The sequence below is a fragment of the Serpula lacrymans genome (genome assembly GCF_000218685.1).
Source record: "Serpula lacrymans var. lacrymans S7.9 unplaced genomic scaffold SERLAscaffold_6, whole genome shotgun sequence".
NCBI classification, from domain to species: Eukaryota; Fungi; Basidiomycota; class Agaricomycetes; order Boletales; family Serpulaceae; genus Serpula; species Serpula lacrymans.
This window is the reverse complement of record NW_006763295.1, coordinates 401,382-422,598: the sequence shown is the minus strand read 5'-3', so window position 1 is coordinate 422,598 and position 21,217 is coordinate 401,382. Positions and strand designations below refer to the sequence as shown.

Here is a 21,217-nt window from a genome sequence, read left to right as displayed (position 1 = left end):
CGAATTGACGGGCGTATTGCTGATTCGGACGAGATTGCACCGAGACCGAGTGTGCGGGGAAGAGAACGTGGACCTCTCCGGATCATCCCAGTCAACATCCTTGCAGTTCGTGGTCTCACCGGTATTTCTTAAGAATGCTTTACAGAGATGGATGGCCGACGAATGCAACAACGAGCGCGGTAAAACGCCATTTTTGTACGTGGCGGGCTGGCCATGATCCGACCGGCAATAACGCGCTTGTCCTCTCACCACAACCACAACGCTTTACTCTTTTTTGTGGACCCATAAGCAATGTGGATTCATACCCTGCGTCTACTCAGTAATGAAGCCGACACCACAAACGAAACTGCGTGATGCATACTGACTATCTGTGTCATGATAACGATCATGTGGTCAGTACTTAATATTAACTGTCAGTGGAAAGCTGTGGCCTCTTGGGTTAACGTTTATGTTATCCTTGCTATCGCAGTTCTATAAAAGACTCTTGGGATAAGTTTAAGTATGCAGTTGACAGCATGGACGCTTCCCTTTACAAATTTACAACCACATCTCGTGGGTTCAAATACCACTACTTCTCATCCCCTCCTCAGGACAGCTCGAAACCAACAGTACTATTCCTGCATGGCTTCCCCTCCAGTTCTTATGGTTGGCATCGCGTAGTTCCATTCTTCATCAAATAAGGCTTTGGTGTACTGGTGCCCGATTTACTAGGATACGGCCTCACAGACAAACCAAACGAGACCCCTGACTATGTTGTGAGTAAGATGTGCAAGGATGTTATCGAGATTGTCGATGTCGAGAATGTGGGCAAACCTATCGTCGTAGGACATGATTGGTATGTCTTTGCTATGAGGTCCTTACGGCGGGAATTCACCGTATCAACTTGCAGGGGTTCAACGTTTGCAACTCGTCTCGCAAATTTTCACCCGGAGCGTTTCATCGCCTTCGCGTTCTTGACTGTCGCTTATGTCCCTCCTTTTGTCAACTTTGATTATCAAAAATATCTGGAAACAACAAAAGCTGCTACTGGATTCGATCAGTTCAGTTACATGGCATTCTTTGCGGATGATAACGCACCCAAAATCGTCGAGGAACATGTACGCGTCAAGTCATTTTTTGTGTTTCTATATCTCAACGCCTCTGTATATGTATCCGTATCGTGCAGTGGGATTCGTTCTTCAGCGTCGCATACCCCAACAACCCGGCCCCTAACACGTATGCCGATCCCCATGCAGCCTTCAAAGGCCATATCTTGGCTAATATGCAGGGTCCCTTACCCTCCTACTTCACGGAGGAGGTAAGTCTCAACTAATAATCAATTCGCTCATATTCTGGACACCATTATGAACGCAGGATAAAGTCGAACACTCGAAGTACATCTTGCGTGATGGAATACAAGGCCCCCTGCGTTGGTATAAAGTTGTCATGGATCGACCCTCTTTGATGGCTGCAGACGATGAAAGTATGTTTAGATTGACATTCCTATGGATTCTTTGACCTCTTGACTTCTTTTGTTTATCTTTGTGATATAGCTATCCCGCAAGAAAATTATATTGTCACCCAGCCGACTTTTTACGGTGGAGGGACGTATGACTACATCTGCGTTCCGAAGCTTGGTCAAGCTACAATGGAGAAATATTGCCCGCGTGCCACGTTATACGAGATTGAAGCTGATCACTGGTTTATACTGTCCCACCCCAAAGATTTATCGGATGCGTTACTGAAATGGATCAAAGATGAAGTGTTGGTAGGGGCTTAAGAATCAGACAAAACAAAATAAACGGACTATATATAAATGAAAGAAATAAAAAGAGTCGAGCTATAAGCTATATGGTATCGATTTACATCTCCAACCTCCATCAGTCCTAGTCCGAAAGTCATTTTACACTACACGTTTCCTGAACATGATCTTTGCCTTCGTGTTGGGGGAATTGGCTGCACCGAACGTTATATTAGCTGGTCGTAAACCCTTGTTCTCGAATTTAACATCATATGTCACGACGATGTGTGCTAGCATCGCTTTCAATTCAGTTGCGGCGAAAAAGCGTCCTGGACTGTTGGGCATCATACAAATCATGTTATAAATGTTGATTGATTGGGCATCATTTGGAAGAACACACCAAGCATTTTTTCCATGCCCGAACGTTAGGAACTCTGGATTAGTGGAGACCATCTGTTGACAAGCTTGTTCTTTCACTTGCTTCTCATTTGCAAATCGGAAAGGATCGAATACGTCCGCATTTTCATACGTTTCATTGTCACGGTGCGTAGGGAATGATGCGACAGACACCATAGAGCCAGCGGGTACGAGAGTTCCATCGGAAAACGTGAAATCTTTCACAGCCTTGCGGAGCATAGATACTGCAAGGGGGAATCAATTCATCAACCAAACAGCGTAGCTTGCTGGTGCATGAAGACGTACCGAAAGAAAGGCCCTCGAACCTTAGTGTTTCCTTCAAGAAACTATCCACCTTTCGCATCTTTGCAATAGCATTTTTTGACCAACCTTCTTCCTCTATGGTGGCTTCAACTTCTTCTCGCAATGGTTCGACATATTGAGGGTTTGCAGCCAAATAAAATAATGCATGTGTGAAATTCTATAATAGTGCTGAATTTTTGGTGCAACATCAACGGGAAATAAGAACGTACAATCGAAGACGTCTGCGATGAACAGTAGACGATCAGCAAAAAATTGTCAAAGAACTCGGGGGCAACGACATACATGGATTGCGCTAAAATTGATTGTTAGCATACGTCTCGTGAGGTTCTGCACCGAACACTCTTCTCCCTCGGCTTCATCCATGAGCCATGACAACATGTCATTCTAAAAGGGTCGCGTGAGGGCATGCGCAAAGCGATCAGTTCAGGCACAGCGAACCGGCTTTTCATCCCAGTCACTCCCGTATTCGTCCAGATTCTTCTGACGTTCCTCTATTATAGGCTGCAGATGCTTCATCCCACGCCGGACGGATCGAGGCAGGTTCGAAAGAAGTCTTCCTACAAAACTGTGTATGTTGCCAAGGAATCATTTATAAGAGGTATATTTGGGAGGGCGTGAGGCGCTGATACGTACGGCGCCACGAAGTCAGGAAATAAACCAATTGTGACGGCCACCTTGACGACGTCGAGGGCGAATCCGGATACAAGGTCATTCCAGTCGGGATCACGACCTGGTGTAAGTCAGATGATCATGGTGTATAAGCCAGAAAGACAAGCGCATTTACACAGAGGGAGGCCAACAAAGACACGATTGCTCGTCCGACATACGACCCGCACGATGGTCTCATATGCAGGCACGCTTTTCCATTCTACGAAGGCAGTAATTAATTATCATGATTAAAGCCAGCCGTGAAATGAAACCAAAGGACATACCGTAGTCAACTAATTGGATATTATCATCAAATGAAGTCTTGATTTCATCTATAATATCGGGGAATCGAGCAGCAAGATTACGAGTGAGTTGAGTTAGGATGACTGAGACGTGGTAAGGGTTATGTATAGTCTCGTGGCCTAATGTGTACTTTGGTTTCAAAATCTTCCAGGGTGATTAACACATCAGCTTTATCATAGAGAAAACATAAACAAGCTACACACATCGCTGAATCCCTCACGAGCAGAGAGATAATCTTCTGGGGCTTTTCGAATTTCCTCAACAAGCTTGGGACCACTGAGGATGACATTCCAGTAGAATAAACCCGGAACCTTGAAGGCCATGCCCTTATACTGAACAAGGCGCGTCAGATCAAAGGCAGGCACGGTGAGACAGAAATTGGACACACATTGGTATATCCCTTTTGTAACGTCTCGCGGGCATGAAATAAAAACACCAAGGCCCCCCAGTATGATGTGAGCAGACCACCAGGACCAACCGTTGGGATGCTGTCAAGCTATGATCGACTAATCAGAGGACTGGTCAAACACGAAAAATCAAGCATACATTGGGCCTTCTCAGATATCTGGATATAGCGAAGGACAGAAAAAGAGTGAACAGGGCACAGGAAAGGAGTGAGACGTATTGCAGCATTATTCGTCCTTGACGGGTTGGGGAAAGGTAACGATCTGACAGCTCTGTGCCGCTATAAAACAAGATAGGACTCTGGCCATCAATGCTATCTCCGAAGAGGCAGCATCAGAATTACTGAGCGTTAATGTATCTTTGAAGAGCAAGTTGTGCATGTGTATATGGCCTGTCAGTAATTACTAGTATAAGTATGTCGTACATGTCCAAGTCAGTGGAAGAGAGTCACGGTCACAACCGTACTCACGATATATATCCTTTAGGTATTTTTTGCACTTCGCATCCGAGTCTGTTGAGCGCTGAGCATACGATTGTATGGTGGCAGGCTCAATTGTCCCATCTGTTTTGGTCACAGGTAGGCCTCAACTATCGTAACCGCGGTGTCAAGGGCATCAACAGAATGGTCTACCAAGTCATGATGTGAATTTTTGGACATTGCTCTCACTTGAAACAAGCTAGTATGCTATACAAGACCTGGTTACGTTCTGCTGCCAATAAGGTTAAAGTGAGTACTTAAGTTTCAATTGAAAGACCTCCCCCCTTCGGACACCGTGACGACTAGGATCTCGGATATGCTCAGCCCAGTTTGAAACTGTGTTTATTCAAGTTGATGCGGTAAGTCCTTAGACGTTGGATCAATGAGTATTGTGATAGCTCGTCACGTATACCTTTTTTCTTTCTTCGACTCAGGTTCCTGAGGGAGTCTGTATCAAGTTTTTGTCCCTTCCAAAAATGCTATCAGGGGATGTATGTGTGACTGTATATCAATAAGTGCACCATTCCGTTCCTTGGACTGCCTCTTGATCATTGATCGTTGGCAATGTGATGTGATGGAACCACAAAGAGTCCCATACCCTTCTCAAACAGGTATTTCGTCGTTAAGCTCGATTCATATCTTCTTCGTCTCTACCGTTTTAGTCACTGTCATTCTCGTCATGGCCACTCACCGTCCTCACCCTTGTGCTTGGTGTCCACCCATTCCTGTGCTTCTTCCCTCGTGCCCCGTATCCCACACATGCATGTGTCTATCATGCCTGGTTAGGAAAACAACTTGAACAATATGCGACTTTACTGGAAAAAATTAGGGGCTTACTAATCATTTGCACCTGTGCTATGAAACGTGCCAGTTCGCATTCGGAAGAGTATTCGTCTCCATAATGTGCGCCGAGCACATCCATGCGAGGAGGATGCATCACGTATGCATTTTGGGCGCTCAATGCTATTATAGCATTTCTAGATCTACGACTACAACTTGAGGATGGAAACGATGAGGCATGGCACGGTCTGTTCATTATGACGAGATGAACTTGAACCCCAGAATGCACCCGATTATTGGCATATGTGCTGTCAATTATTTTGTTCCAGTTCGTTAAATCCCCTCCTCTCCGGGTCATCATGATCCACCCGTCGATCAAGTCTTCACTACGAACAACGTCCACCACCGAAGCTAGCGTGAAAATGAAGTTGAGCACTACATGGTACAGGTACTTCGTCTCGAGCCTCTTGTTTGCTATGGCTTAATCTGTTCCTCAGATAGTCTTTGCGCGGGTAGACGTATAAACAACTTTGATTGTTAAAATTCATGGTTACAATCAAAGCTGGCACGCGCTACTTTTCATCGGTCTGAGCACCACGAGTCGCATCGTTCCCTCGTGAAAAGCACTAATTCATATCCGACAATTCCTCTACTCACCCACTAACGGGGTATTATACCAGCAAAATATGATTTCGGTTCAGGCCAGCTTGCAGACCGACAGTAATTTGTAGTAAGAACTTGAAGTAATGCAACAACAAGAAAAGGAATTGTACGTATGACACGATTCGAACCGAGCATTTGATCCTGACAACGGTTTACGCGTAACCTGTTTTTCCTGAAACCACTCCAAAAGCAGGGCCTCCCTTCCCAAACATCTTACGGACGTCTCCAACCAATTCATGCGGCTTCTCGTGTGCAGCAAAATGACCACCGCTATCATGTTCACCTTCATATACCAAATTTCCCGTCGAGCGAATCCACCTGTCCGTAATCATCAGCTACCGGCGCAAGTCAGCAAGGGCTTAGGATGTGTGACTTACGCTCTAGGCAATGCTACCAGTTCCTTGGGAAAATGCGACACACCCATCGGAATAGTAGGTGCAGGCCCCGAGAGCATGACCTTGCTTCTATCGTTGTTGTGCATCACCTCGAAATAGATCCTTACCGAAGCCGCTGGGCCCGCACGCGAGAACCAGTAAATTGATATCCACGTTAAGACTTGATGCATTCAGACGGGTCCTCATCAATCAATGACGAAAGATATGAAGCCGCCAAGACTCACCCTCATCGTCGTCCCATTTATATTCGTCTGTCCAGTTGACAAGTTTTTCGTATATCCATGCCAGTAAGCCGACCGGACTATCTGACAACCCGTACCCAAGGGTCTGAGGTTGAGTACTCTGTTCCTCAAAATATCCTGATCCTTTTTGTCTGAACAACATGGTCCTCTCGATCCCAGCCTTTTCTGCACTGGTGAAAGGCTTCACAAGCATTGCCAAAAAGGAAAGAGGGGAGCTTAGCAACTGGGGTGGCTGGCCGCTATACATATCATTGCAGCGTAAGACGACGAGGACGTTCACAAGACGGAAACAAATGGGCTCACACAGGAAGGTTCGTGTGCCATGCCTTGCTGTGTTTTCCGCCGTAGAGATTAGCTATCTTTCTAGTTATCTATTCTTCCTATCTCAGCGGAATGAAAAAGAGCGAAAACAGAACAAGACGCACCATGTAGCCCCAGTCACCACCCTGTGTAACTGAGAGCATCGCGAATAGATGAGTGAATTCATATTGTAGCATTCAGTCCGATGCAAACGTCTGGACTTACCATACTCGTTGTAACCTAAAGCAAGCATCAGTTTGTTTCCTACCTGTAAAAGGTTATCCGACATCAGTATCATTACGGTAAATTGTAAAGGCTAAGTGTACCTCGGCATATTGAGACCCTGCAAAATTTTGTTTGCGTGGGCCTTCTGAGAATCCATATCCTGGCAAGCTCATAGCAACGACATGAAAACTTGGGTGCTCGGGAGAGACTTCTGTTAGCAAAGGTAGTATTTTGCGGACTTCCAAGAAGCTCCCCGGCCCTAGAACGAAACCCGTATTCATGAACAACGAATGGCCGAATCAAAGAGAAAAGAATTTACACCCGTGAACGAACAACAATGGAATCGCATCGACCACCTCACTCTTCTTGTGGACGTAATGTATGTTCAGCGCCCCATGGTTTTCAACCTCGATGTCACGAGTGTACATGGGCAACTCGTCATTCAACGCTTTCTCATGCTTGCGCCAGTCATAACCATCCTTCCACCTGCCTACGAGACGCTTTATATCAGCGAGAGGGGCACCATATTTCCAGCCTGCATCCTCAAGCTCGTCCGGGAAAGTAGTGAGTTCGAGTTTTGCGCGTAAGTTTTCAAGGCTTTTGTCGGGGATGGCGATCTCAAACGTTGATTCTTGCGCCATGGATGAGAGCGTTTAGGATTAAATGTCGGTACTAGGGCGGGTGTCGTATGTTTGTTTTATATTCTAGAATACACGTATGCTGACAGAGCACTGATGAGTATTGAATATTCCCCGCCTGTGAGAATATGTGAGAAGCAAAAGTACACTTGAGATAGGAGGCCCGATGACATAGTGTTCATCACGAGCCGCCGCGGAGTTCATTGTGGCCCAACGATGACTTATGCCACAACGAACAAACAACGCACGCCCGGAAGTTACCGGCACGTCGAAAACTCGGGATCGTAGCAAACCTCGAAAACAAGTGTAATACTGAACAACGATTGTCCAACGGCACCAATGTTCAGTTCAAACCTCACTCGGCGACTTACAAAAGTCAGATTTCCTGCCTTTTCATCACCATCCTATCAGTCTTCCGCGTTATCCACGCTCCTCCCATCCGCCCCACCTGCAGAGTCACCCAAGACTCCTTCGACAACAGTAGCCAAGAACCCACTCACCGTCCCCCTTGTCGGGCCACGTTTCGAGCAGACTGCCATGGAGCTGCAGCCTAATCCTGTGAATGCGATGGATCTCATTAACCAGGAACCCATAAGGCTTGTGGACGGGCGAAAAGCAGTATGTGATGGAGGTGGGTGCTTCTTTAAACGATTCACTATAGTGGAAGTTAACTTTTTCTGCTTCAGGAGGAGGGCCGCTCGGGCACCCGAAGATATATATCAATTTGGTGAGCGGCTATCACTTGTTGAACTTCAGCATGTCTAAAGCCATTCTGCCACGATAGGACCGACCTGGACCACGTCCTTGCGGGTAAGTGTACAAAGTACCTGCGTAAAGTGATAACGAAAGACTTGATTTACTGTGTCTCAAATCTTATCTTGCAGATATTGGTGAGTGATGCACATTCATAGATGATCATGTTCTTAAATTGCCTCTCCATTTTAGCGGATTGCAATTCGAGCAGGCTCCACATCATGGCCATGGACATTGATATTTGGGTCAACATAGTGTGTGGTAGAGATCAGCGATATAGTCTTAATTTATTCTCGAGCTTGAGGATTGTAGAATCGCAGATTGCACTTGACACGACGAGTATTTCCATGCCTCTCAGTTTAAAGCCACTGTGCGTTCCAATTCTTCAACTCCCTTCGGTGAGTGAACTCGTACTTCCTACCCCGACTCTCGCGAAAACAAGATCAAATTCCATTGCATATGTCGAAAGGAACTGAGGCAGCATACGAACCACTACGTACATACCAGCTCCTACCATCCGAACTGCTCCGGCGTCCAGCCGTATATTTTGCCTAACTCATTGGGAAAGTTACACACTCTCTGATTCCGATCCAAGCTGCTTATTATCACCATGTCTTCCGCACTCAACGTTGGCAACTGTGAGACGGAATCAGTTATACAATCGAAATTTCGAAAATCATGGAAGAAATCGTTCGTACATTGATATTCTCTTTCTGACGTCCTTCGTTCTCGCTCTTGGGGACGACGGCACAACCTCTCCCGACATGCCACGCTAAGATGATTTGCGTGGCAGTTACATTGTACTTAGAGGCCAACTGGTTAACTATAGGATCGTTGCGAACTATTTCATAGCCTAATGCAAATGTGTTGAACAGCAGTAAGTAAATGATATAGAAGTTATTCCCTTGCGTACCTGTTGGAGTGTATGCTGTGACAAGAATATCCTTTTCTTTGCAGTATTCCAGGAGGTCATTTTGTGCCAAGTAAGGATGCAGCCTAATAATTAAGAACTTGAACGACGGGCGGACAGGTGAAATATTGCAGCCGCTTACTCTATCTGGTTGACAGCAGGAACAACGTTGGCCGTCTTGAGAAGTTGTTCGAGTCTGCAAGGACGAATAGTGAGCATGTAAGCCGACGCCTCATCTAGTACTTAACACTACTGACGTCTTGATGGAAAAGTTACTGACGCCAATGGCCCTGGCTTTGCCACTGGCAAGCACTTTTTCCATGTCGGCCCATGTATCATTGAAGGTAGGGCTATCGAGTGCTTTGATAGCATACGGGTCGTCAGGGTCTAGCGGTCTTCCGCGCCCCTCTAGAAACTTGTGAGCATGAAATGCAAAGGAAGGGACATAAGAACTACCAGGATATTCGCATGCTTGAGGGAAGTGGACAAGGTACTTGTAAAGACCGAAAGATCCTTCAAAACTATGACAAAGACAACATAGCATCGACTTACTAGGTCATAGTAATCGAAGCCAGCACTATTCAAACTTTCGTCTATAGACTCATGAACGTACCCAGGATGATGCCAACTTGAACATGCGAGATATCAATAATCGGCTTCCGGAATGTATTGGCTATAACATGCGTAAAACTCACGGTAGTTTAGTCGTCACAAAGACTTCATCCCGGGGTATATCAAACTCTCTTATAGCGTCTCCTACAGCCTTCTCGGTACCTGATCGAGTGTATAATAATGGGTGAGGTGAATATGAGAACCAACCAAACGCACCTTACCGTACATCCAAGCGGTGTCCAAATGCCTGTAACCAGCCTTTTGTAGTACGAGCGTTGGAGTCAGCCATTTGTTCATTAATGGAAGCAGGCATACCTTGAGGGCGGTCAGTGCCCAGTCTTTGACTTTCCTCCTCTTCTCGTCGTCGTGTCCTGTGAAGCAACCAAGGCCTTGGGGAAAGCAAGCACAGTAAGTACTCCACATGTATTCAATAGACTTCGATCAAGAACGCACCGATAGCAGGAATAGATGCCCCGGTGTTCAATTTCAATAGGGGCACAAATGGTGTAGTCATTGTGACGGTTTCAATAAAGCTGAAGGTGGTGGCGAGGCAAGAAAGTGTCCGAATCTCTGGTACAGTATATCTGACCTAAATATGAATCTGCTGGGAAAGCGGACCGAAAGAGATAAATGGGTTGGAGACGGACGTCCATGTCAGAGTTCTCGTGACCACCTGAACACGAGACATGAGGTCAACAGCAGAGCGCTATGGTGAGCATAAGCATGTCATGATAATATACACATTTACTCGTTCGTATTGCATTTTTTCGACCTCCAGATAAAGCACTGAGCTTAATAGCTTTGACCATGCATCAAGAGCGTTAATATCAAGTCTTCCGAGCCGAGCAAGCCGAAGTCTGTAGATCGAATGACATCACGTGACCCGATTGAATTATTGGAGACGCTTGAGACGACGTGGAACATTTATTCAGCAAACACCCAACACTGGTTTTCTAGCGCAAGCCATTCGACAGGAATCTCAAGCATTCCTTGTTATCAACCACATCGTATAAACCTTATTGAAGGCTTTCTTTCGTTCTTTACCGCCTTTCAATGCGCCATACGCACCTCCAGAGAGCATGTCTTGCGCTTGTGTTCTCCCCCTTGGGCATCGAAGCTACTTCGTTCCTATCAGACACGCTCATACGGAAAGGTCAAGTGCAGAATGTCCTCGAACATCAACCTGCAAAAGAGTCGTTCTGTCAACATGCCGTACGTCCTGTTCTTGCACCTGTTTAATATCTGTTCACCGACTTCGGCTGCTTACTTTCACAGCAAGCGGGTCCAATAGAAACAACAATGTGTGATTACGAGACCATAGAGAGTGTAAATTCGGAGCTATATCGCAATTTACACGAGGTTGTGCATACTCCGTTCTTCAGATACTTTCAGGTGAGTACACACCACTTCCACTGATCTATACTTGTATGCTTATGCATCCTAGGTTGATTTATACCGCGACTGTCCCTTTTGGCAAGAAAATGGGTTTTGTATGAATAGAGAATGTGGTATCACAACAGTAGATGAGGTATGTCGTTACACAGGTATTGCAAGGTTGAGCTAATTAAATGGTGTACCATAACAGAGCGAAATACCTGAGAAATGGCGAGCTGCATCCCTCAGCAAAATAGACCTTCCTCCACCTGATCAAGTAAGCGCTCCCACTTGCCATTTTCTTGTCACACATTTCTGACGTATAATCCAGCGGATACAGCTACCAGGATGTTATTATCGTGATTCAGACTACTGCTTCTTAGATGATATGACTGGTGAGTTCTCATAATCCCTTTCTTGCCTTATGTCCAATGACTGATTACTTGTATGCTAGAGGGGGACTATGTTGATCTATCTCAAATACCCGAGCGCTATACTGGTTATTCAGGTCCTTCGGCACACCGCGTATGGAAGTCAATCTATGAAGAAAACTGCTTTGGTTTGTCGGAACTGAACCTCATGACAGGCCAATCTCCATCCCTTGTCACGCTTCCTGACACCATGTCAGACGTTTTAAGGGAAGACACAGCTGCTGAGGACGAAAGTACGGGAGCGTGCCTCGAGAAGCGAGTTTACTATAAAATCGTGTCCGGTGAGTCAACAGTGGACTGGTAGCATCCATGAGTATCGAACCAGTTTTATTATCAAAGGTTTACATGCATCCATTTCAACGCATATATGCCGTGAATATCTTAATCAAACCACTGGAGAAATGGTGAGCTAATGGGTCCCTTTTGTTATACCCCTTCGCATATTCACACCTGTTATTAGAGTCCAAACCTGGAATGCTTTGTTACGCGCGTAGCTTCACACCCAGAAAGGCTCCAATACATCTACTTCAACACAGTCCTTCTCCTTCGCGCTGTTGCACGTATTGGGCCTTACCTTTCCGCTTATGATTACTGCTCTCTCGCCACTCCAACTCCACACGATCACTCTGACAATCCTGAAGGCGATGACACTCTCAACAAGCTTTCCAACGTGATTACTATCGCTGAACATGTAGGCAAGTTTGATGAGAGCGTATTGTTCCGCGGAGAAAATGCCAATGTAAGCCAAGTCCTCAAGACCTTACAGAATGCACTATGCTAATAAATTCAAAAAAGGTTCTTAAACAAGAATTCAAAAATCACTTCCGCAATGTCTCTCGAATTATGGACTGTGTTGGGTGTGATAAATGTAGGCTGTGGGGCAAGGTTCAAACGACGGGCTTAGCCACAGCGCTGAAGATCCTGTTTGAGATGGATGAAAAGGCGCTTAAGTATGTCCCTCTCAATCTGCCGTGCACCTACTGTTACTTATATTAGCTTTAGTCCACACAGCAATACCAAACTACTTCAACGGTCAGAAGTAGTTGCCTTGGTCAACACCCTACACCGGTTTAGTGAAAGCTTAGAAGCGGTGGAGGACTTCAGGAAGATGTGGAAGGAGACTGGCGATTTCGATTCAAGAAGATTGATCAACGAGGCTGAGCGGGCCGTCGTCGGTAATGTATGTACCTATTCACCATTCGGGAAACCCTTAATCGACTTACTGATGTTACGTCGTTAGCCCCGACATGGTGAACCTACGCGCCATGACACTTTGTCCCATAGGCCCGAGTTCATTAACAGGTTGCAATTCCAACTGCAATATTTGATTGAGGTTTGCAAGAAGCGGACTATGGGCTGCCTCGGTGTGTTTCTGCAGATGTGGGAGCGCCTGGGTGAGGTTGTCTCCCCCAACAGGAACGAACTTTGAAATATAGGGAAGAGCAACCTGTAATACCATCGAAGCTCGAATACACTTGTACTATTGCATCGTACATCTATTTACATTGCACTGATATAATGCTAACACTACTCATCGAGATGAACAATTCATAACCCATCTTCTCCTATGTTTCTGTAGATGTCATTCTAATAGGATAGCTGTCCCCTCTGTCACAATATGTCTACCAGGCCCCTCCGGGGTGAAACAATAGCAACAACTTTCCCTTCGAAGCTAAGAAGGTCTCCTCCACTTGTCGCCACGATATCTCCGTCGATGGGATTAACCTGCACACCAAGTAATGTTTCGATATTGGTGGATGCCATTGCTAACGCCTGGGCTTTGCTTATTTCCCCATGAGAACCAATAGACACCTATTCGGACACGATAGCTTAAGATAGATGAGCCCTGCGAAATCAGAGAGCAACTTACCCAAGCTGCATCCCACTTCAAGTTCCGTACTGCCCAACCTGCCATTGGCTCTTCCTCTTCAACGCCCTGCGGACCAATCCCCACAGTGACGTTGTGAGAGGTGAGTACAGAGACGACCGTTTCTTCTGTTACAGGTGGTCCTAATAAACTGGAAAGAATCGATTGTCAGTATCATGGAATCTATATAAAACGGCTGATGTGCTTACATGCGTCGCCCCTCCCATGTATATGGGAATGACCTTGGAGGCGTCACAATTACGCCTACGTTTGCCTCCGCAATCTCTTTGGCGAGAAGGTGTGCTTCCGCCGCTCTAAAGAGGGTCATTTTGATGGGAGTGCCAGAAGCGGCTTCAACGTCTCTCTTCAGAACTAGAAGGGTCGCGATGATGTCTGCACTTTTAACGTCCACTACCAGAGGTATCTCTCCCTAAGAATAGCAACATAGGCTAAGTAAAACTGACGCTAAGTCGTTACCACAAAAACATACCTTTGTGACTTGTTTCAACCACTCGCCTCTTTCTCCGCCTTGAGGTTCCAGAAGGAGTCGGCGCAGAGCGGCGATTTGTGTGCTCACGCTGGGCTCTCCTACGTGCCTGATTTTTACATGTACGCTAGCTACATCATTGATGACAGCACCCTGCTGGAGTCTATGAGCTGATCCTAAAGAAAAGTGAGCACTCAGCCCTCCAAGCAGTCCGTCCGAAGTTGGCGCAGTGATCGCGGTCGTCACACCAGAATGGTGAGCGATCCTTGAGATGAACATTAGTGCAATGAGCATTATATAGAACTATGGATGACCTACAATGCATCGCGACTGCCGTATTGTAAACCATCAATTGCTTTGATGATACTGCTATCACCACCAACAACACTCGGTATGCTTTTCATAGCATCATAGACAGTGCCGTCCGTAGTGGACGGTTCCCCGGCAATGTCTTGCAATCCGATCGCAGAACCTGCAGCCACAAGGGCAGGCGCAAGAGATCCACCCTGTAAATCGACCTGAGCTGAGCCTGATAGCATGTAAGAAGCACAAGCGGCCTCCAGCACGTTCGCGCAGACAATTCGTCCGTTGTCGACAACAACCACGCCCTTAGGTTCGCCCTCTTGGACCCCGAATGCCGCCTGTACAGTGCCAGCTTCTCGCGTCCATACACTCGATACATTATAGAAAATCACTAAATCTGTTACCGTACGCGAAGGCTCCAGAGGTGGGAGACCTTCGTATTTAATCGCGTCTGCAGCTTCTTTTTCGAAATCTGGGGTAGTGGGTGAAGATTGGAGGGAAGCGGGCTTGATCGATGCATGAGGAGAAGATATCTGTGGGATACCATCAATAATGACTTGCAAGGGAGTTGCTCCTAGGGCGAGGGGATGACTGTCCCAGAGAACAACATCTACAAAGGAAATGAGTGTGATCAAAATATTTGTGAGTGCATTCAGACTAGCCTGCATCGTATCCTTTGAGAGTCAAGTTAGTAACGGCGTTCACATTTTTGAGTGAGAATAGATTTACCTTCTTTGATGTATCCCAGCCTATGGTCCAATCCAAGTACTTCTGCAGCAGTGCTGATGACTGAAGCCAGTGCAACGTTTTCAGGTAAACCGTAATAGTGAGCCTGCTGTGCCTCATGCAGGAGGTAACGAGACTGGATAGCAGGATGATCACTCTGATAACAACAAGAATATCAGTGAATCATGATATCATGGTAAAGATGTGTTGTGATGAACCTTCATGATGACTTTGATGCCATCGTCGTGCAATAGTCGAGGCGCGAACTCGGAGTGCCGGTAAGCTTCGCGTTTATACCTACAAGAAGTAATTAGGAGGGTCATATAGAAAAGTCACAATTTGCAATCACATACCGAGAAAATGCGGCAAACATAGCGACAGCAGGCGGGTGCTCTACAAATGATTTGAGCACAATTGTGGTACGAAAGACAAAGTCGCGAACCGTATGCTTTCTTCAGAACATCTGAGACAAGGTAAGCCTCGTGAGCATGATGGAATGCTGCGACAGGGAACTGAAATTCATTGGATAGCTACAAGGACGTTTGGTAAATAACTGTGCCAAAAATCGCAAGTAAAAGTCATACTCTGACGAAGGCATCGAAATCCACAGCTTCATAGCAATGAGTATGAACCTATCCAGCCCTGTTAGATCTAGGGACCAAATAGGCATATATGCATGCACTTACTTTGACTTTTCCTCTTAGAACATCAACAAGGGCCTCCCACTGAAAGTTTTCTGGGAATGATCCAAGACCGGTCCAATCCCCCGCAAGAGCCTTGGAGCAATATTCATCTTGAGAATTCTTGACCTGGCGTGCTCGATTGTACCTGGAAACAAATGGTTAGGTTGCTCTGCTCGGAGAAACGAGTTAGAAGTTACTCACGCTTCTCTGTAGGACCAGACAGTATCCATTCGTGTCCCAGAATATGATCGCGCTGCGGACTTGTCAGAATTGCACTAGGAAGATCAGTATGACGACAAACGTACAAGGGTTCTCTCCTATTGTGGTCACGAAAGATCATGAGTATCAATGACGCAACACAGCAAACTTATCAGACTAACCACACGCGTGCCTAGTGATGCGATTAGTGAAACGTTCAATAGAGGCAAAGAGACTGACTTCATGTGACGCCATCTAGGAGGGACTTCTAAATCGACATCTGAGCCATTTAACCCGAAAGGTGGCTCCACCAAGAGAGACGACGAAGATCGTTCTTGTGTGGAACGCAGTTTAATAGTAAATGCTTGCCCGCCTATGAGAGTATATTCAGTATGCAGATTTGTAATTTAAATGTTGGGGAAATAATACCGATAGCATCTGCTGAGCCCGGAAGAATCAACGAAGTAGTTACACCTCCTGCGATCGAGTGAGCGTAACTATCATCGTGGGTGTTTAGGCCGTCAACTGAGCGCAACCAAGGCAAAGTCAACCCTTTCATTGAGTTGGCATCACTTGCACCTGATAGTGCAGGCGCAGCATCAACTGCAATGTGCGAGTGCACATCAACTATTCTACATCCAAGTGTTATGCTTATCTTTGTGCGCTGGAAAACGTAGACACGTACCCTGGGGTCAACCAAGCTCCCTAAGACGCGCATACAGCTGGTAAATACACCTTGTCAAGGCAAAAGCTAGAGAAGAACTCACGTGGGCATCTATAACCGTGATTTCCTTTGTACGATCCTTCGCAAGTATGGTTAGGTCAATTTCTCCAACTGACTTGATGAGACCCTTGTCCAAGAACAAGTCTGCCTGCAGCACGTCGAGACCATTGTCCAAGCCAGTCCAGATAGAGGCATTACGAATGACTATTGGGTTTGTCCCTGGCTGGAACCTGTCTGATTGCGAACGTTCGTTGGTAGATGCTCCTGGTCGCGTGTTTAGTGCACGGCATTTAACAAGGGTTTCCTGTGCATGCAAGGGAACTGTGATCGTCTGATGATGATGACCGTATGAAAGAGAGGCAAACTCGGCGTAGCAGTAAAGTAAAGTCAAAAGAGATGCGAGGAGTACAAATGTCTTGCCGGCTTTTTGTACTGGGCGCACATTTCTTGGGACTCGATCGAGGTTGCGATGAAGAGGGAGGCCTTTCTCCGAATCCATGGTTTTCCCAATGTCTTCCTAGGCCAAGAAAGTCTCAAACAGCAGTGTGCGAGACTTTTATCCACGGTAGCATGTAAGTGAAAGTTGAATCTATTTATTCATGCTCGTCCGAATAAGTGGTGCAATTGTAACGTAAGAAATCCTCATGATGCGCTGAATGCATGACAGTCCATTCAACATCTGCGCACATGTTACAGTAATGTGCAGCTCAGCACTTTGAGGAGGCTCTCAGCACTGCGAAAAACCTGAGATTACGAATCATGAAAATGTCCCGAAAACCCGGTCATTTCCGGCACATTTCAATCAGATTTTGCCTGCATGTTCGAACCGAATCTAGAGATCTACACAAAACCTGTAGGTTTTCTGCACATTTCAACTAGATACTCATGAAGGACTTAGTCGTTTTCTGGAGTGCTTTGAGTTCCATAAATATGATTTATTATTTTAGTATTTTAGTTAGCTTGTAAATAGGATAACCCTCATCGGTCTTGAAAATAAGCTAAGCTATTCTTCATATTATACCACCACCTCAAGATGACTTCCCTTACTCAAGACGAATTTGAACAATCCGAAATATCCACTTAACTCGTCCTGCCAGGATATAGATATGAATATCAATTGGACGAAGATAGTGAAACCTTATCGCAAATCCAGGCACAGAGTCTCGACTTTGGCTATCACTCCAAGCGCAACTTGTCGAGTACTCCGAGTCCAAAGCATCTTGTTGTTCAATTGAGAACTTCTGGGAAGTGTTTAGCCACTTGCTGAGAGCTAACAGGGACAGAACTAGAGTCCAGTATGAGTAACTATATTATCAGAGAGTACAGAATGTGTACAGTACCTAGAGTCCAGTATGAGTAACTAAAGAATAGGAATACTGGACTCTGCAATACTAGTCCGAAATTTTGTAAACAAAGGTAAACAAATCAGCCACAAAGGCAAAATTATAGAATGCTCAGTGAATACGGAACAATAGAGCAAAAAGAGTAAAGAGGAAAGTGATTTAGAAAGAAAGGAAAATAGATAGCACAACTAGGTGCAGAATCACCAAAACTAACACATATTCCCAACCTCAGTACGCTTTGAGCTTACGTCTCAATTATTGCAGCTTGGTGAAAACCACTCTCTCCAGAAGGCTGATCAGTGGTGACAACTCTGTACCCTGTTCCCGACCATTCTATATGTCTGCTGGAGGGATGAAGACAACAAGATCAAGGCTAGTGCCCCACCAGTACCAGCCCAATCAAAATCTCCTCCCAAGTTCACTCAAAGCCTTCCGGATCTATACATGGCTGCAATACATCTGTCCTCAGAAATCTTAGCGTCTTGCTCAATATCAAAAGATGAAGTTGAATGTGGACAACAATACTTACAGTTACATTCTAGTGCTCTCCAGCGTCTTGGTGTCCATCTAACTATCAACCACCACCTTTCAATGCATTATTCCTCCATCTTCAAGTGCTTTGGTCCTGCATATGGGTGGTGATTGTTTGCATTTGAACCATTCAATGGTGAGCTTGAGCGGGTTAATTTGAATGGACATGCAGATGGAGAAATGGAATATACACTATTGCAAGATTGTGTCGAGAAGCACTGGTTGTATGAGATGGTAAGTTCTTTTTTTATATTCATATTTTCTCTAACTATGTTCTCTGTTACAGTCTGTATTGCTTCCTGAGAATACAACAGAAAAAGAACATAAATTACTAGTGACAAAACTGGATAAACCCGGTCTCTGCTAAAGCAGCCATTGTTCTCCATGGAGCATAGCCACCACTCCATGGAGTCACCATTGTTCTCCTAGGAGTCATTATACTGTAGCGAGTAGCACCTCCAACTATAAGTAGTAGGGGGTTTAGTATAGGAATACCTCAGTCATTTCTATAGCCTCTTGGGCAGCAGCTGAGGTATGTTACATTACATTTATTAGAGATCACCTTAAACTAACATCTATTGTAGTTCCACTTAGGTAAATGATAAAGTCATTTCTATAGCCTCTCGGGCAGCAGCTGAGTTTCACTTAGATTTATTAACTAGGTTGCATCGTCAAAGAGAAAGGCCTTAACCGCGGTACTTTGCGCTCATATATTGCAGGTTTCTCTTGCACAAGCCTTTTATATCCAAAGCCAATCAAGAAATACAATAATGTCCGGAGACTCCCACATGTCGAAGTATATAGCTTGCTTCTGGAATTCATTCGCAAGAAATGGCCAGACCTTATTATCTTTGATGACATGACAAGTCAACATGGAGCTATACCTTTCTCTCGCCATTCAGTCTCTGTGTTCCCATTTGTCGTTAAAACTGGGATCCGATATGGCTGTACAACTTCAACTCATACACAAGCTGATCAATTTGCAACTGTTGATTTTTCTATAGGTTATATTCCTTGCGAACTTATCTACCATGTCAAAGTGAAGATCCATCCCCAACAAACAAGAGTTAAATTGCTCTATCATACGTCGGATGGTTGCAGATGATAAAATCCCTTTGTTGCCATGGAGTTTATAGTAAGTGCTACAGCTTTTGTTCTGTACTCGTTGAATATCTGTTGCCAATTTCTAGTTCTACAGATCTCGGGATCTACGTAGCATATGCAGATCGTTTCCAGGGGCTGGAAGTGATTGATAGTGATCAACTCACATCTGCTGTAGCTGTGATCCCCATCATACTCAATCAAGACATATTTACTGATAAACTTTGGATCATCCATTCGTTTGATCGTGTAAGTATCTATTTTTGACATGTGTTGAACATCTAAACATTCTACAGAGTAGTGTTGAACCACCTAGCAATGACTGGTTGGACGGAATTGAGCAAGATCTCAACAGCTCACAAGAATAATCCCATCCTATCCACAGGCTCCTTTATTCTGAAGACTCTCGCTCTGGACGACCATTTTGCTTGAACAGCTCATCTCTGTGAGTGTTTCCTAGTATCTTGTCAAGGCTATTCTGTGCTTTTGTACTGATGTCTTTTTTTGGAACTTGTTTTATTCATATAAAAATTTTGTCGCTGTCTTTGGCTGATCATTTTTGTTTGTGGTGCACAACCCCATTCAACCCATCATCAATTGGATCTTTTTTGTCACCCCACGCTGTACCACTGTAAGCAAGCCTTGAAGAACCAAGATTATTGCTATATTCAGCCAAGGCCAGTAGTTCTGGCTTGATCTGCCACGCATGGAGCCGATGCTTGAGGAATTTTGTCGAAGGAGGTGGATAGTTGTTGATGATTTTCTCAGGGTCGTCATATATCGTTTGGAGCTATAAAGGTCAGTGTTTTGTGAAGTTTATATGATTTATGACTTACTATTTCACTCCTATAATCTGGGGCCCTACTAATGAATATCCTAACCTCATCTGACATTGGCCGATAATCCGGATTGACCTCATCATCAGACATAGCATTTAGGATAAATACAGCATCAAATTTCTTGTTGGTGTAAGTAGAAAATGGCCGTTTGCAAATTCATTGGTCAAGTTTCTGTTTTGGAACAAGTGAGTGCAAGAATCATCATATCATTGTCTGAAACACTCACAGACTGTGCACGAGAGTCTTTGTGCGCTTTGGACACTGACATGCTTACAAGGTTCTCTTCTTGAGTGTCAGACAGGTCCCTATCATCTTCATTCTCTCGACTCGCCAGTGCCTCGTCCTTTTGTAATTTCAAACAATACTGCCTTGCCATATGTTGGAATATCACACAAATTTGATGCTTCAGGTCCTTTGGTAGCACAAGCTGAAGCATCCCTATGACTGATGGTATTTCTACTGGTGCGTTAAGCATGACCCATTGTTGAATTTCTACTAAATTTTTGCTATTTGCTTTGTCGTCAGCTGATAATTTCCAGTTATAACAATATAATGGTTTTTGAGTGGCAGTGTCTTCTGGCTGTTGACTGGGATCAATTGACAACGGGTAATCTGGTAAGTGCTTCACTTTGAGTTTGTCGATACCAAGTTTTCTCATAAATGCTTCATTTATAGCGTCCTTGTATATTATAGTGAGTATGGACTTGCTTGACACCTGCTCAACATCCATCAAAAATGAATGGATAATGCATCCATTTCAAACACATTTTAGCGCGTCGACACCCAGTGAGTATCCGATCAACATGTGGTGGAAATCT

At 45.0% G+C, this 21,217-nt stretch overlaps 8 protein-coding genes across 8 annotated transcripts; 3 read left to right on the top strand and 5 right to left on the bottom strand.

The window, feature by feature from the left end:
* Nucleotides 1–515: 515 nt before the first annotated feature.
* SERLADRAFT_448219 (uncharacterized protein) lies at nucleotides 516–1,822 on the top strand (the record flags this gene model as incomplete). Its single annotated transcript, XM_007317285.1, has 6 exons — nucleotides 516–645; nucleotides 682–835; nucleotides 890–1,097; nucleotides 1,166–1,297; nucleotides 1,354–1,462; nucleotides 1,533–1,822. 6 exons carry the CDS (start codon nucleotides 516–518, stop codon nucleotides 1,757–1,759), a joined length of 960 nt encoding a protein of 319 aa, XP_007317347.1.
* SERLADRAFT_414901 (uncharacterized protein) lies at nucleotides 1,775–4,024 on the bottom strand (the record flags this gene model as incomplete). The annotated part of the gene is made up of 12 exons (XM_007317284.1): nucleotides 1,775–2,054; nucleotides 2,121–2,361; nucleotides 2,423–2,597; nucleotides 2,650–2,661; nucleotides 2,723–2,824; nucleotides 2,879–3,005; nucleotides 3,074–3,170; nucleotides 3,225–3,308; nucleotides 3,373–3,535; nucleotides 3,595–3,723; nucleotides 3,780–3,887; nucleotides 3,938–4,024. The coding sequence occupies 12 exons, from the start codon at nucleotides 4,022–4,024 to the stop codon at nucleotides 1,883–1,885; spliced, it is 1,497 nt and encodes a 498-aa protein (XP_007317346.1).
* Nucleotides 4,025–5,752: 1,728 nt separating this feature from the next.
* On the bottom strand, nucleotides 5,753–7,663 carry SERLADRAFT_414900 (uncharacterized protein; the record flags this gene model as incomplete). Its single annotated transcript, XM_007317283.1, has 8 exons — nucleotides 5,753–6,035; nucleotides 6,095–6,272; nucleotides 6,337–6,593; nucleotides 6,658–6,725; nucleotides 6,780–6,808; nucleotides 6,880–6,922; nucleotides 6,981–7,138; nucleotides 7,199–7,663. The coding sequence occupies 8 exons, from the start codon at nucleotides 7,518–7,520 to the stop codon at nucleotides 5,870–5,872; spliced, it is 1,221 nt and encodes a 406-aa protein (XP_007317345.1).
* A 156-nt stretch (nucleotides 7,664–7,819) lies between these two features.
* Nucleotides 7,820–8,655, top strand: Ndufs6 (Ndufs6, NADH-ubiquinone oxidoreductase complex I 13kd subunit; the record flags this gene model as incomplete). Its single annotated transcript, XM_007317282.1, has 5 exons — nucleotides 7,820–8,148; nucleotides 8,204–8,244; nucleotides 8,302–8,327; nucleotides 8,402–8,407; nucleotides 8,463–8,655. 5 exons carry the CDS (start codon nucleotides 7,857–7,859, stop codon nucleotides 8,506–8,508), a joined length of 411 nt encoding a protein of 136 aa, XP_007317344.1.
* Nucleotides 8,656–8,668: 13 nt separating this feature from the next.
* On the bottom strand, nucleotides 8,669–10,630 carry SERLADRAFT_465039 (uncharacterized protein; the record flags this gene model as incomplete). Its single annotated transcript, XM_007317281.1, has 12 exons — nucleotides 8,669–8,906; nucleotides 8,969–9,123; nucleotides 9,184–9,266; nucleotides 9,323–9,376; nucleotides 9,438–9,588; nucleotides 9,637–9,673; nucleotides 9,733–9,808; nucleotides 9,876–9,954; nucleotides 10,014–10,050; nucleotides 10,108–10,181; nucleotides 10,246–10,465; nucleotides 10,541–10,630. 11 exons carry the CDS (start codon nucleotides 10,304–10,306, stop codon nucleotides 8,781–8,783), a joined length of 933 nt encoding a protein of 310 aa, XP_007317343.1.
* A 673-nt stretch (nucleotides 10,631–11,303) lies between these two features.
* SERLADRAFT_386784 (uncharacterized protein) lies at nucleotides 11,304–12,081 on the top strand (the record flags this gene model as incomplete). The annotated part of the gene is made up of 6 exons (XM_007317280.1): nucleotides 11,304–11,320; nucleotides 11,378–11,443; nucleotides 11,498–11,561; nucleotides 11,621–11,878; nucleotides 11,937–12,001; nucleotides 12,058–12,081. Coding segments are annotated over 2 exons (196 nt in total), but the record flags the coding sequence as incomplete, so codon positions are not given.
* Nucleotides 12,082–12,891: 810 nt separating this feature from the next.
* On the bottom strand, nucleotides 12,892–17,228 carry SERLADRAFT_414897 (uncharacterized protein; the record flags this gene model as incomplete). The annotated part of the gene is made up of 18 exons (XM_007317279.1): nucleotides 12,892–13,409; nucleotides 13,468–13,615; nucleotides 13,674–13,894; nucleotides 13,955–14,216; nucleotides 14,270–14,864; nucleotides 14,984–15,137; nucleotides 15,199–15,277; nucleotides 15,334–15,373; nucleotides 15,423–15,510; nucleotides 15,565–15,612; nucleotides 15,667–15,808; nucleotides 15,865–15,916; nucleotides 15,969–15,980; nucleotides 16,044–16,054; nucleotides 16,102–16,234; nucleotides 16,291–16,493; nucleotides 16,547–16,566; nucleotides 16,629–17,228. 18 exons carry the CDS (start codon nucleotides 17,082–17,084, stop codon nucleotides 13,209–13,211), a joined length of 2,865 nt encoding a protein of 954 aa, XP_007317341.1.
* A 2,885-nt stretch (nucleotides 17,229–20,113) lies between these two features.
* Nucleotides 20,114–21,057, bottom strand: SERLADRAFT_436977 (uncharacterized protein; the record flags this gene model as incomplete). The annotated part of the gene is made up of 3 exons (XM_007317278.1): nucleotides 20,114–20,350; nucleotides 20,397–20,519; nucleotides 20,626–21,057. 3 exons carry the CDS (start codon nucleotides 21,055–21,057, stop codon nucleotides 20,114–20,116), a joined length of 792 nt encoding a protein of 263 aa, XP_007317340.1.
* Between the last annotated feature and the right edge of the window lie 160 nt (nucleotides 21,058–21,217).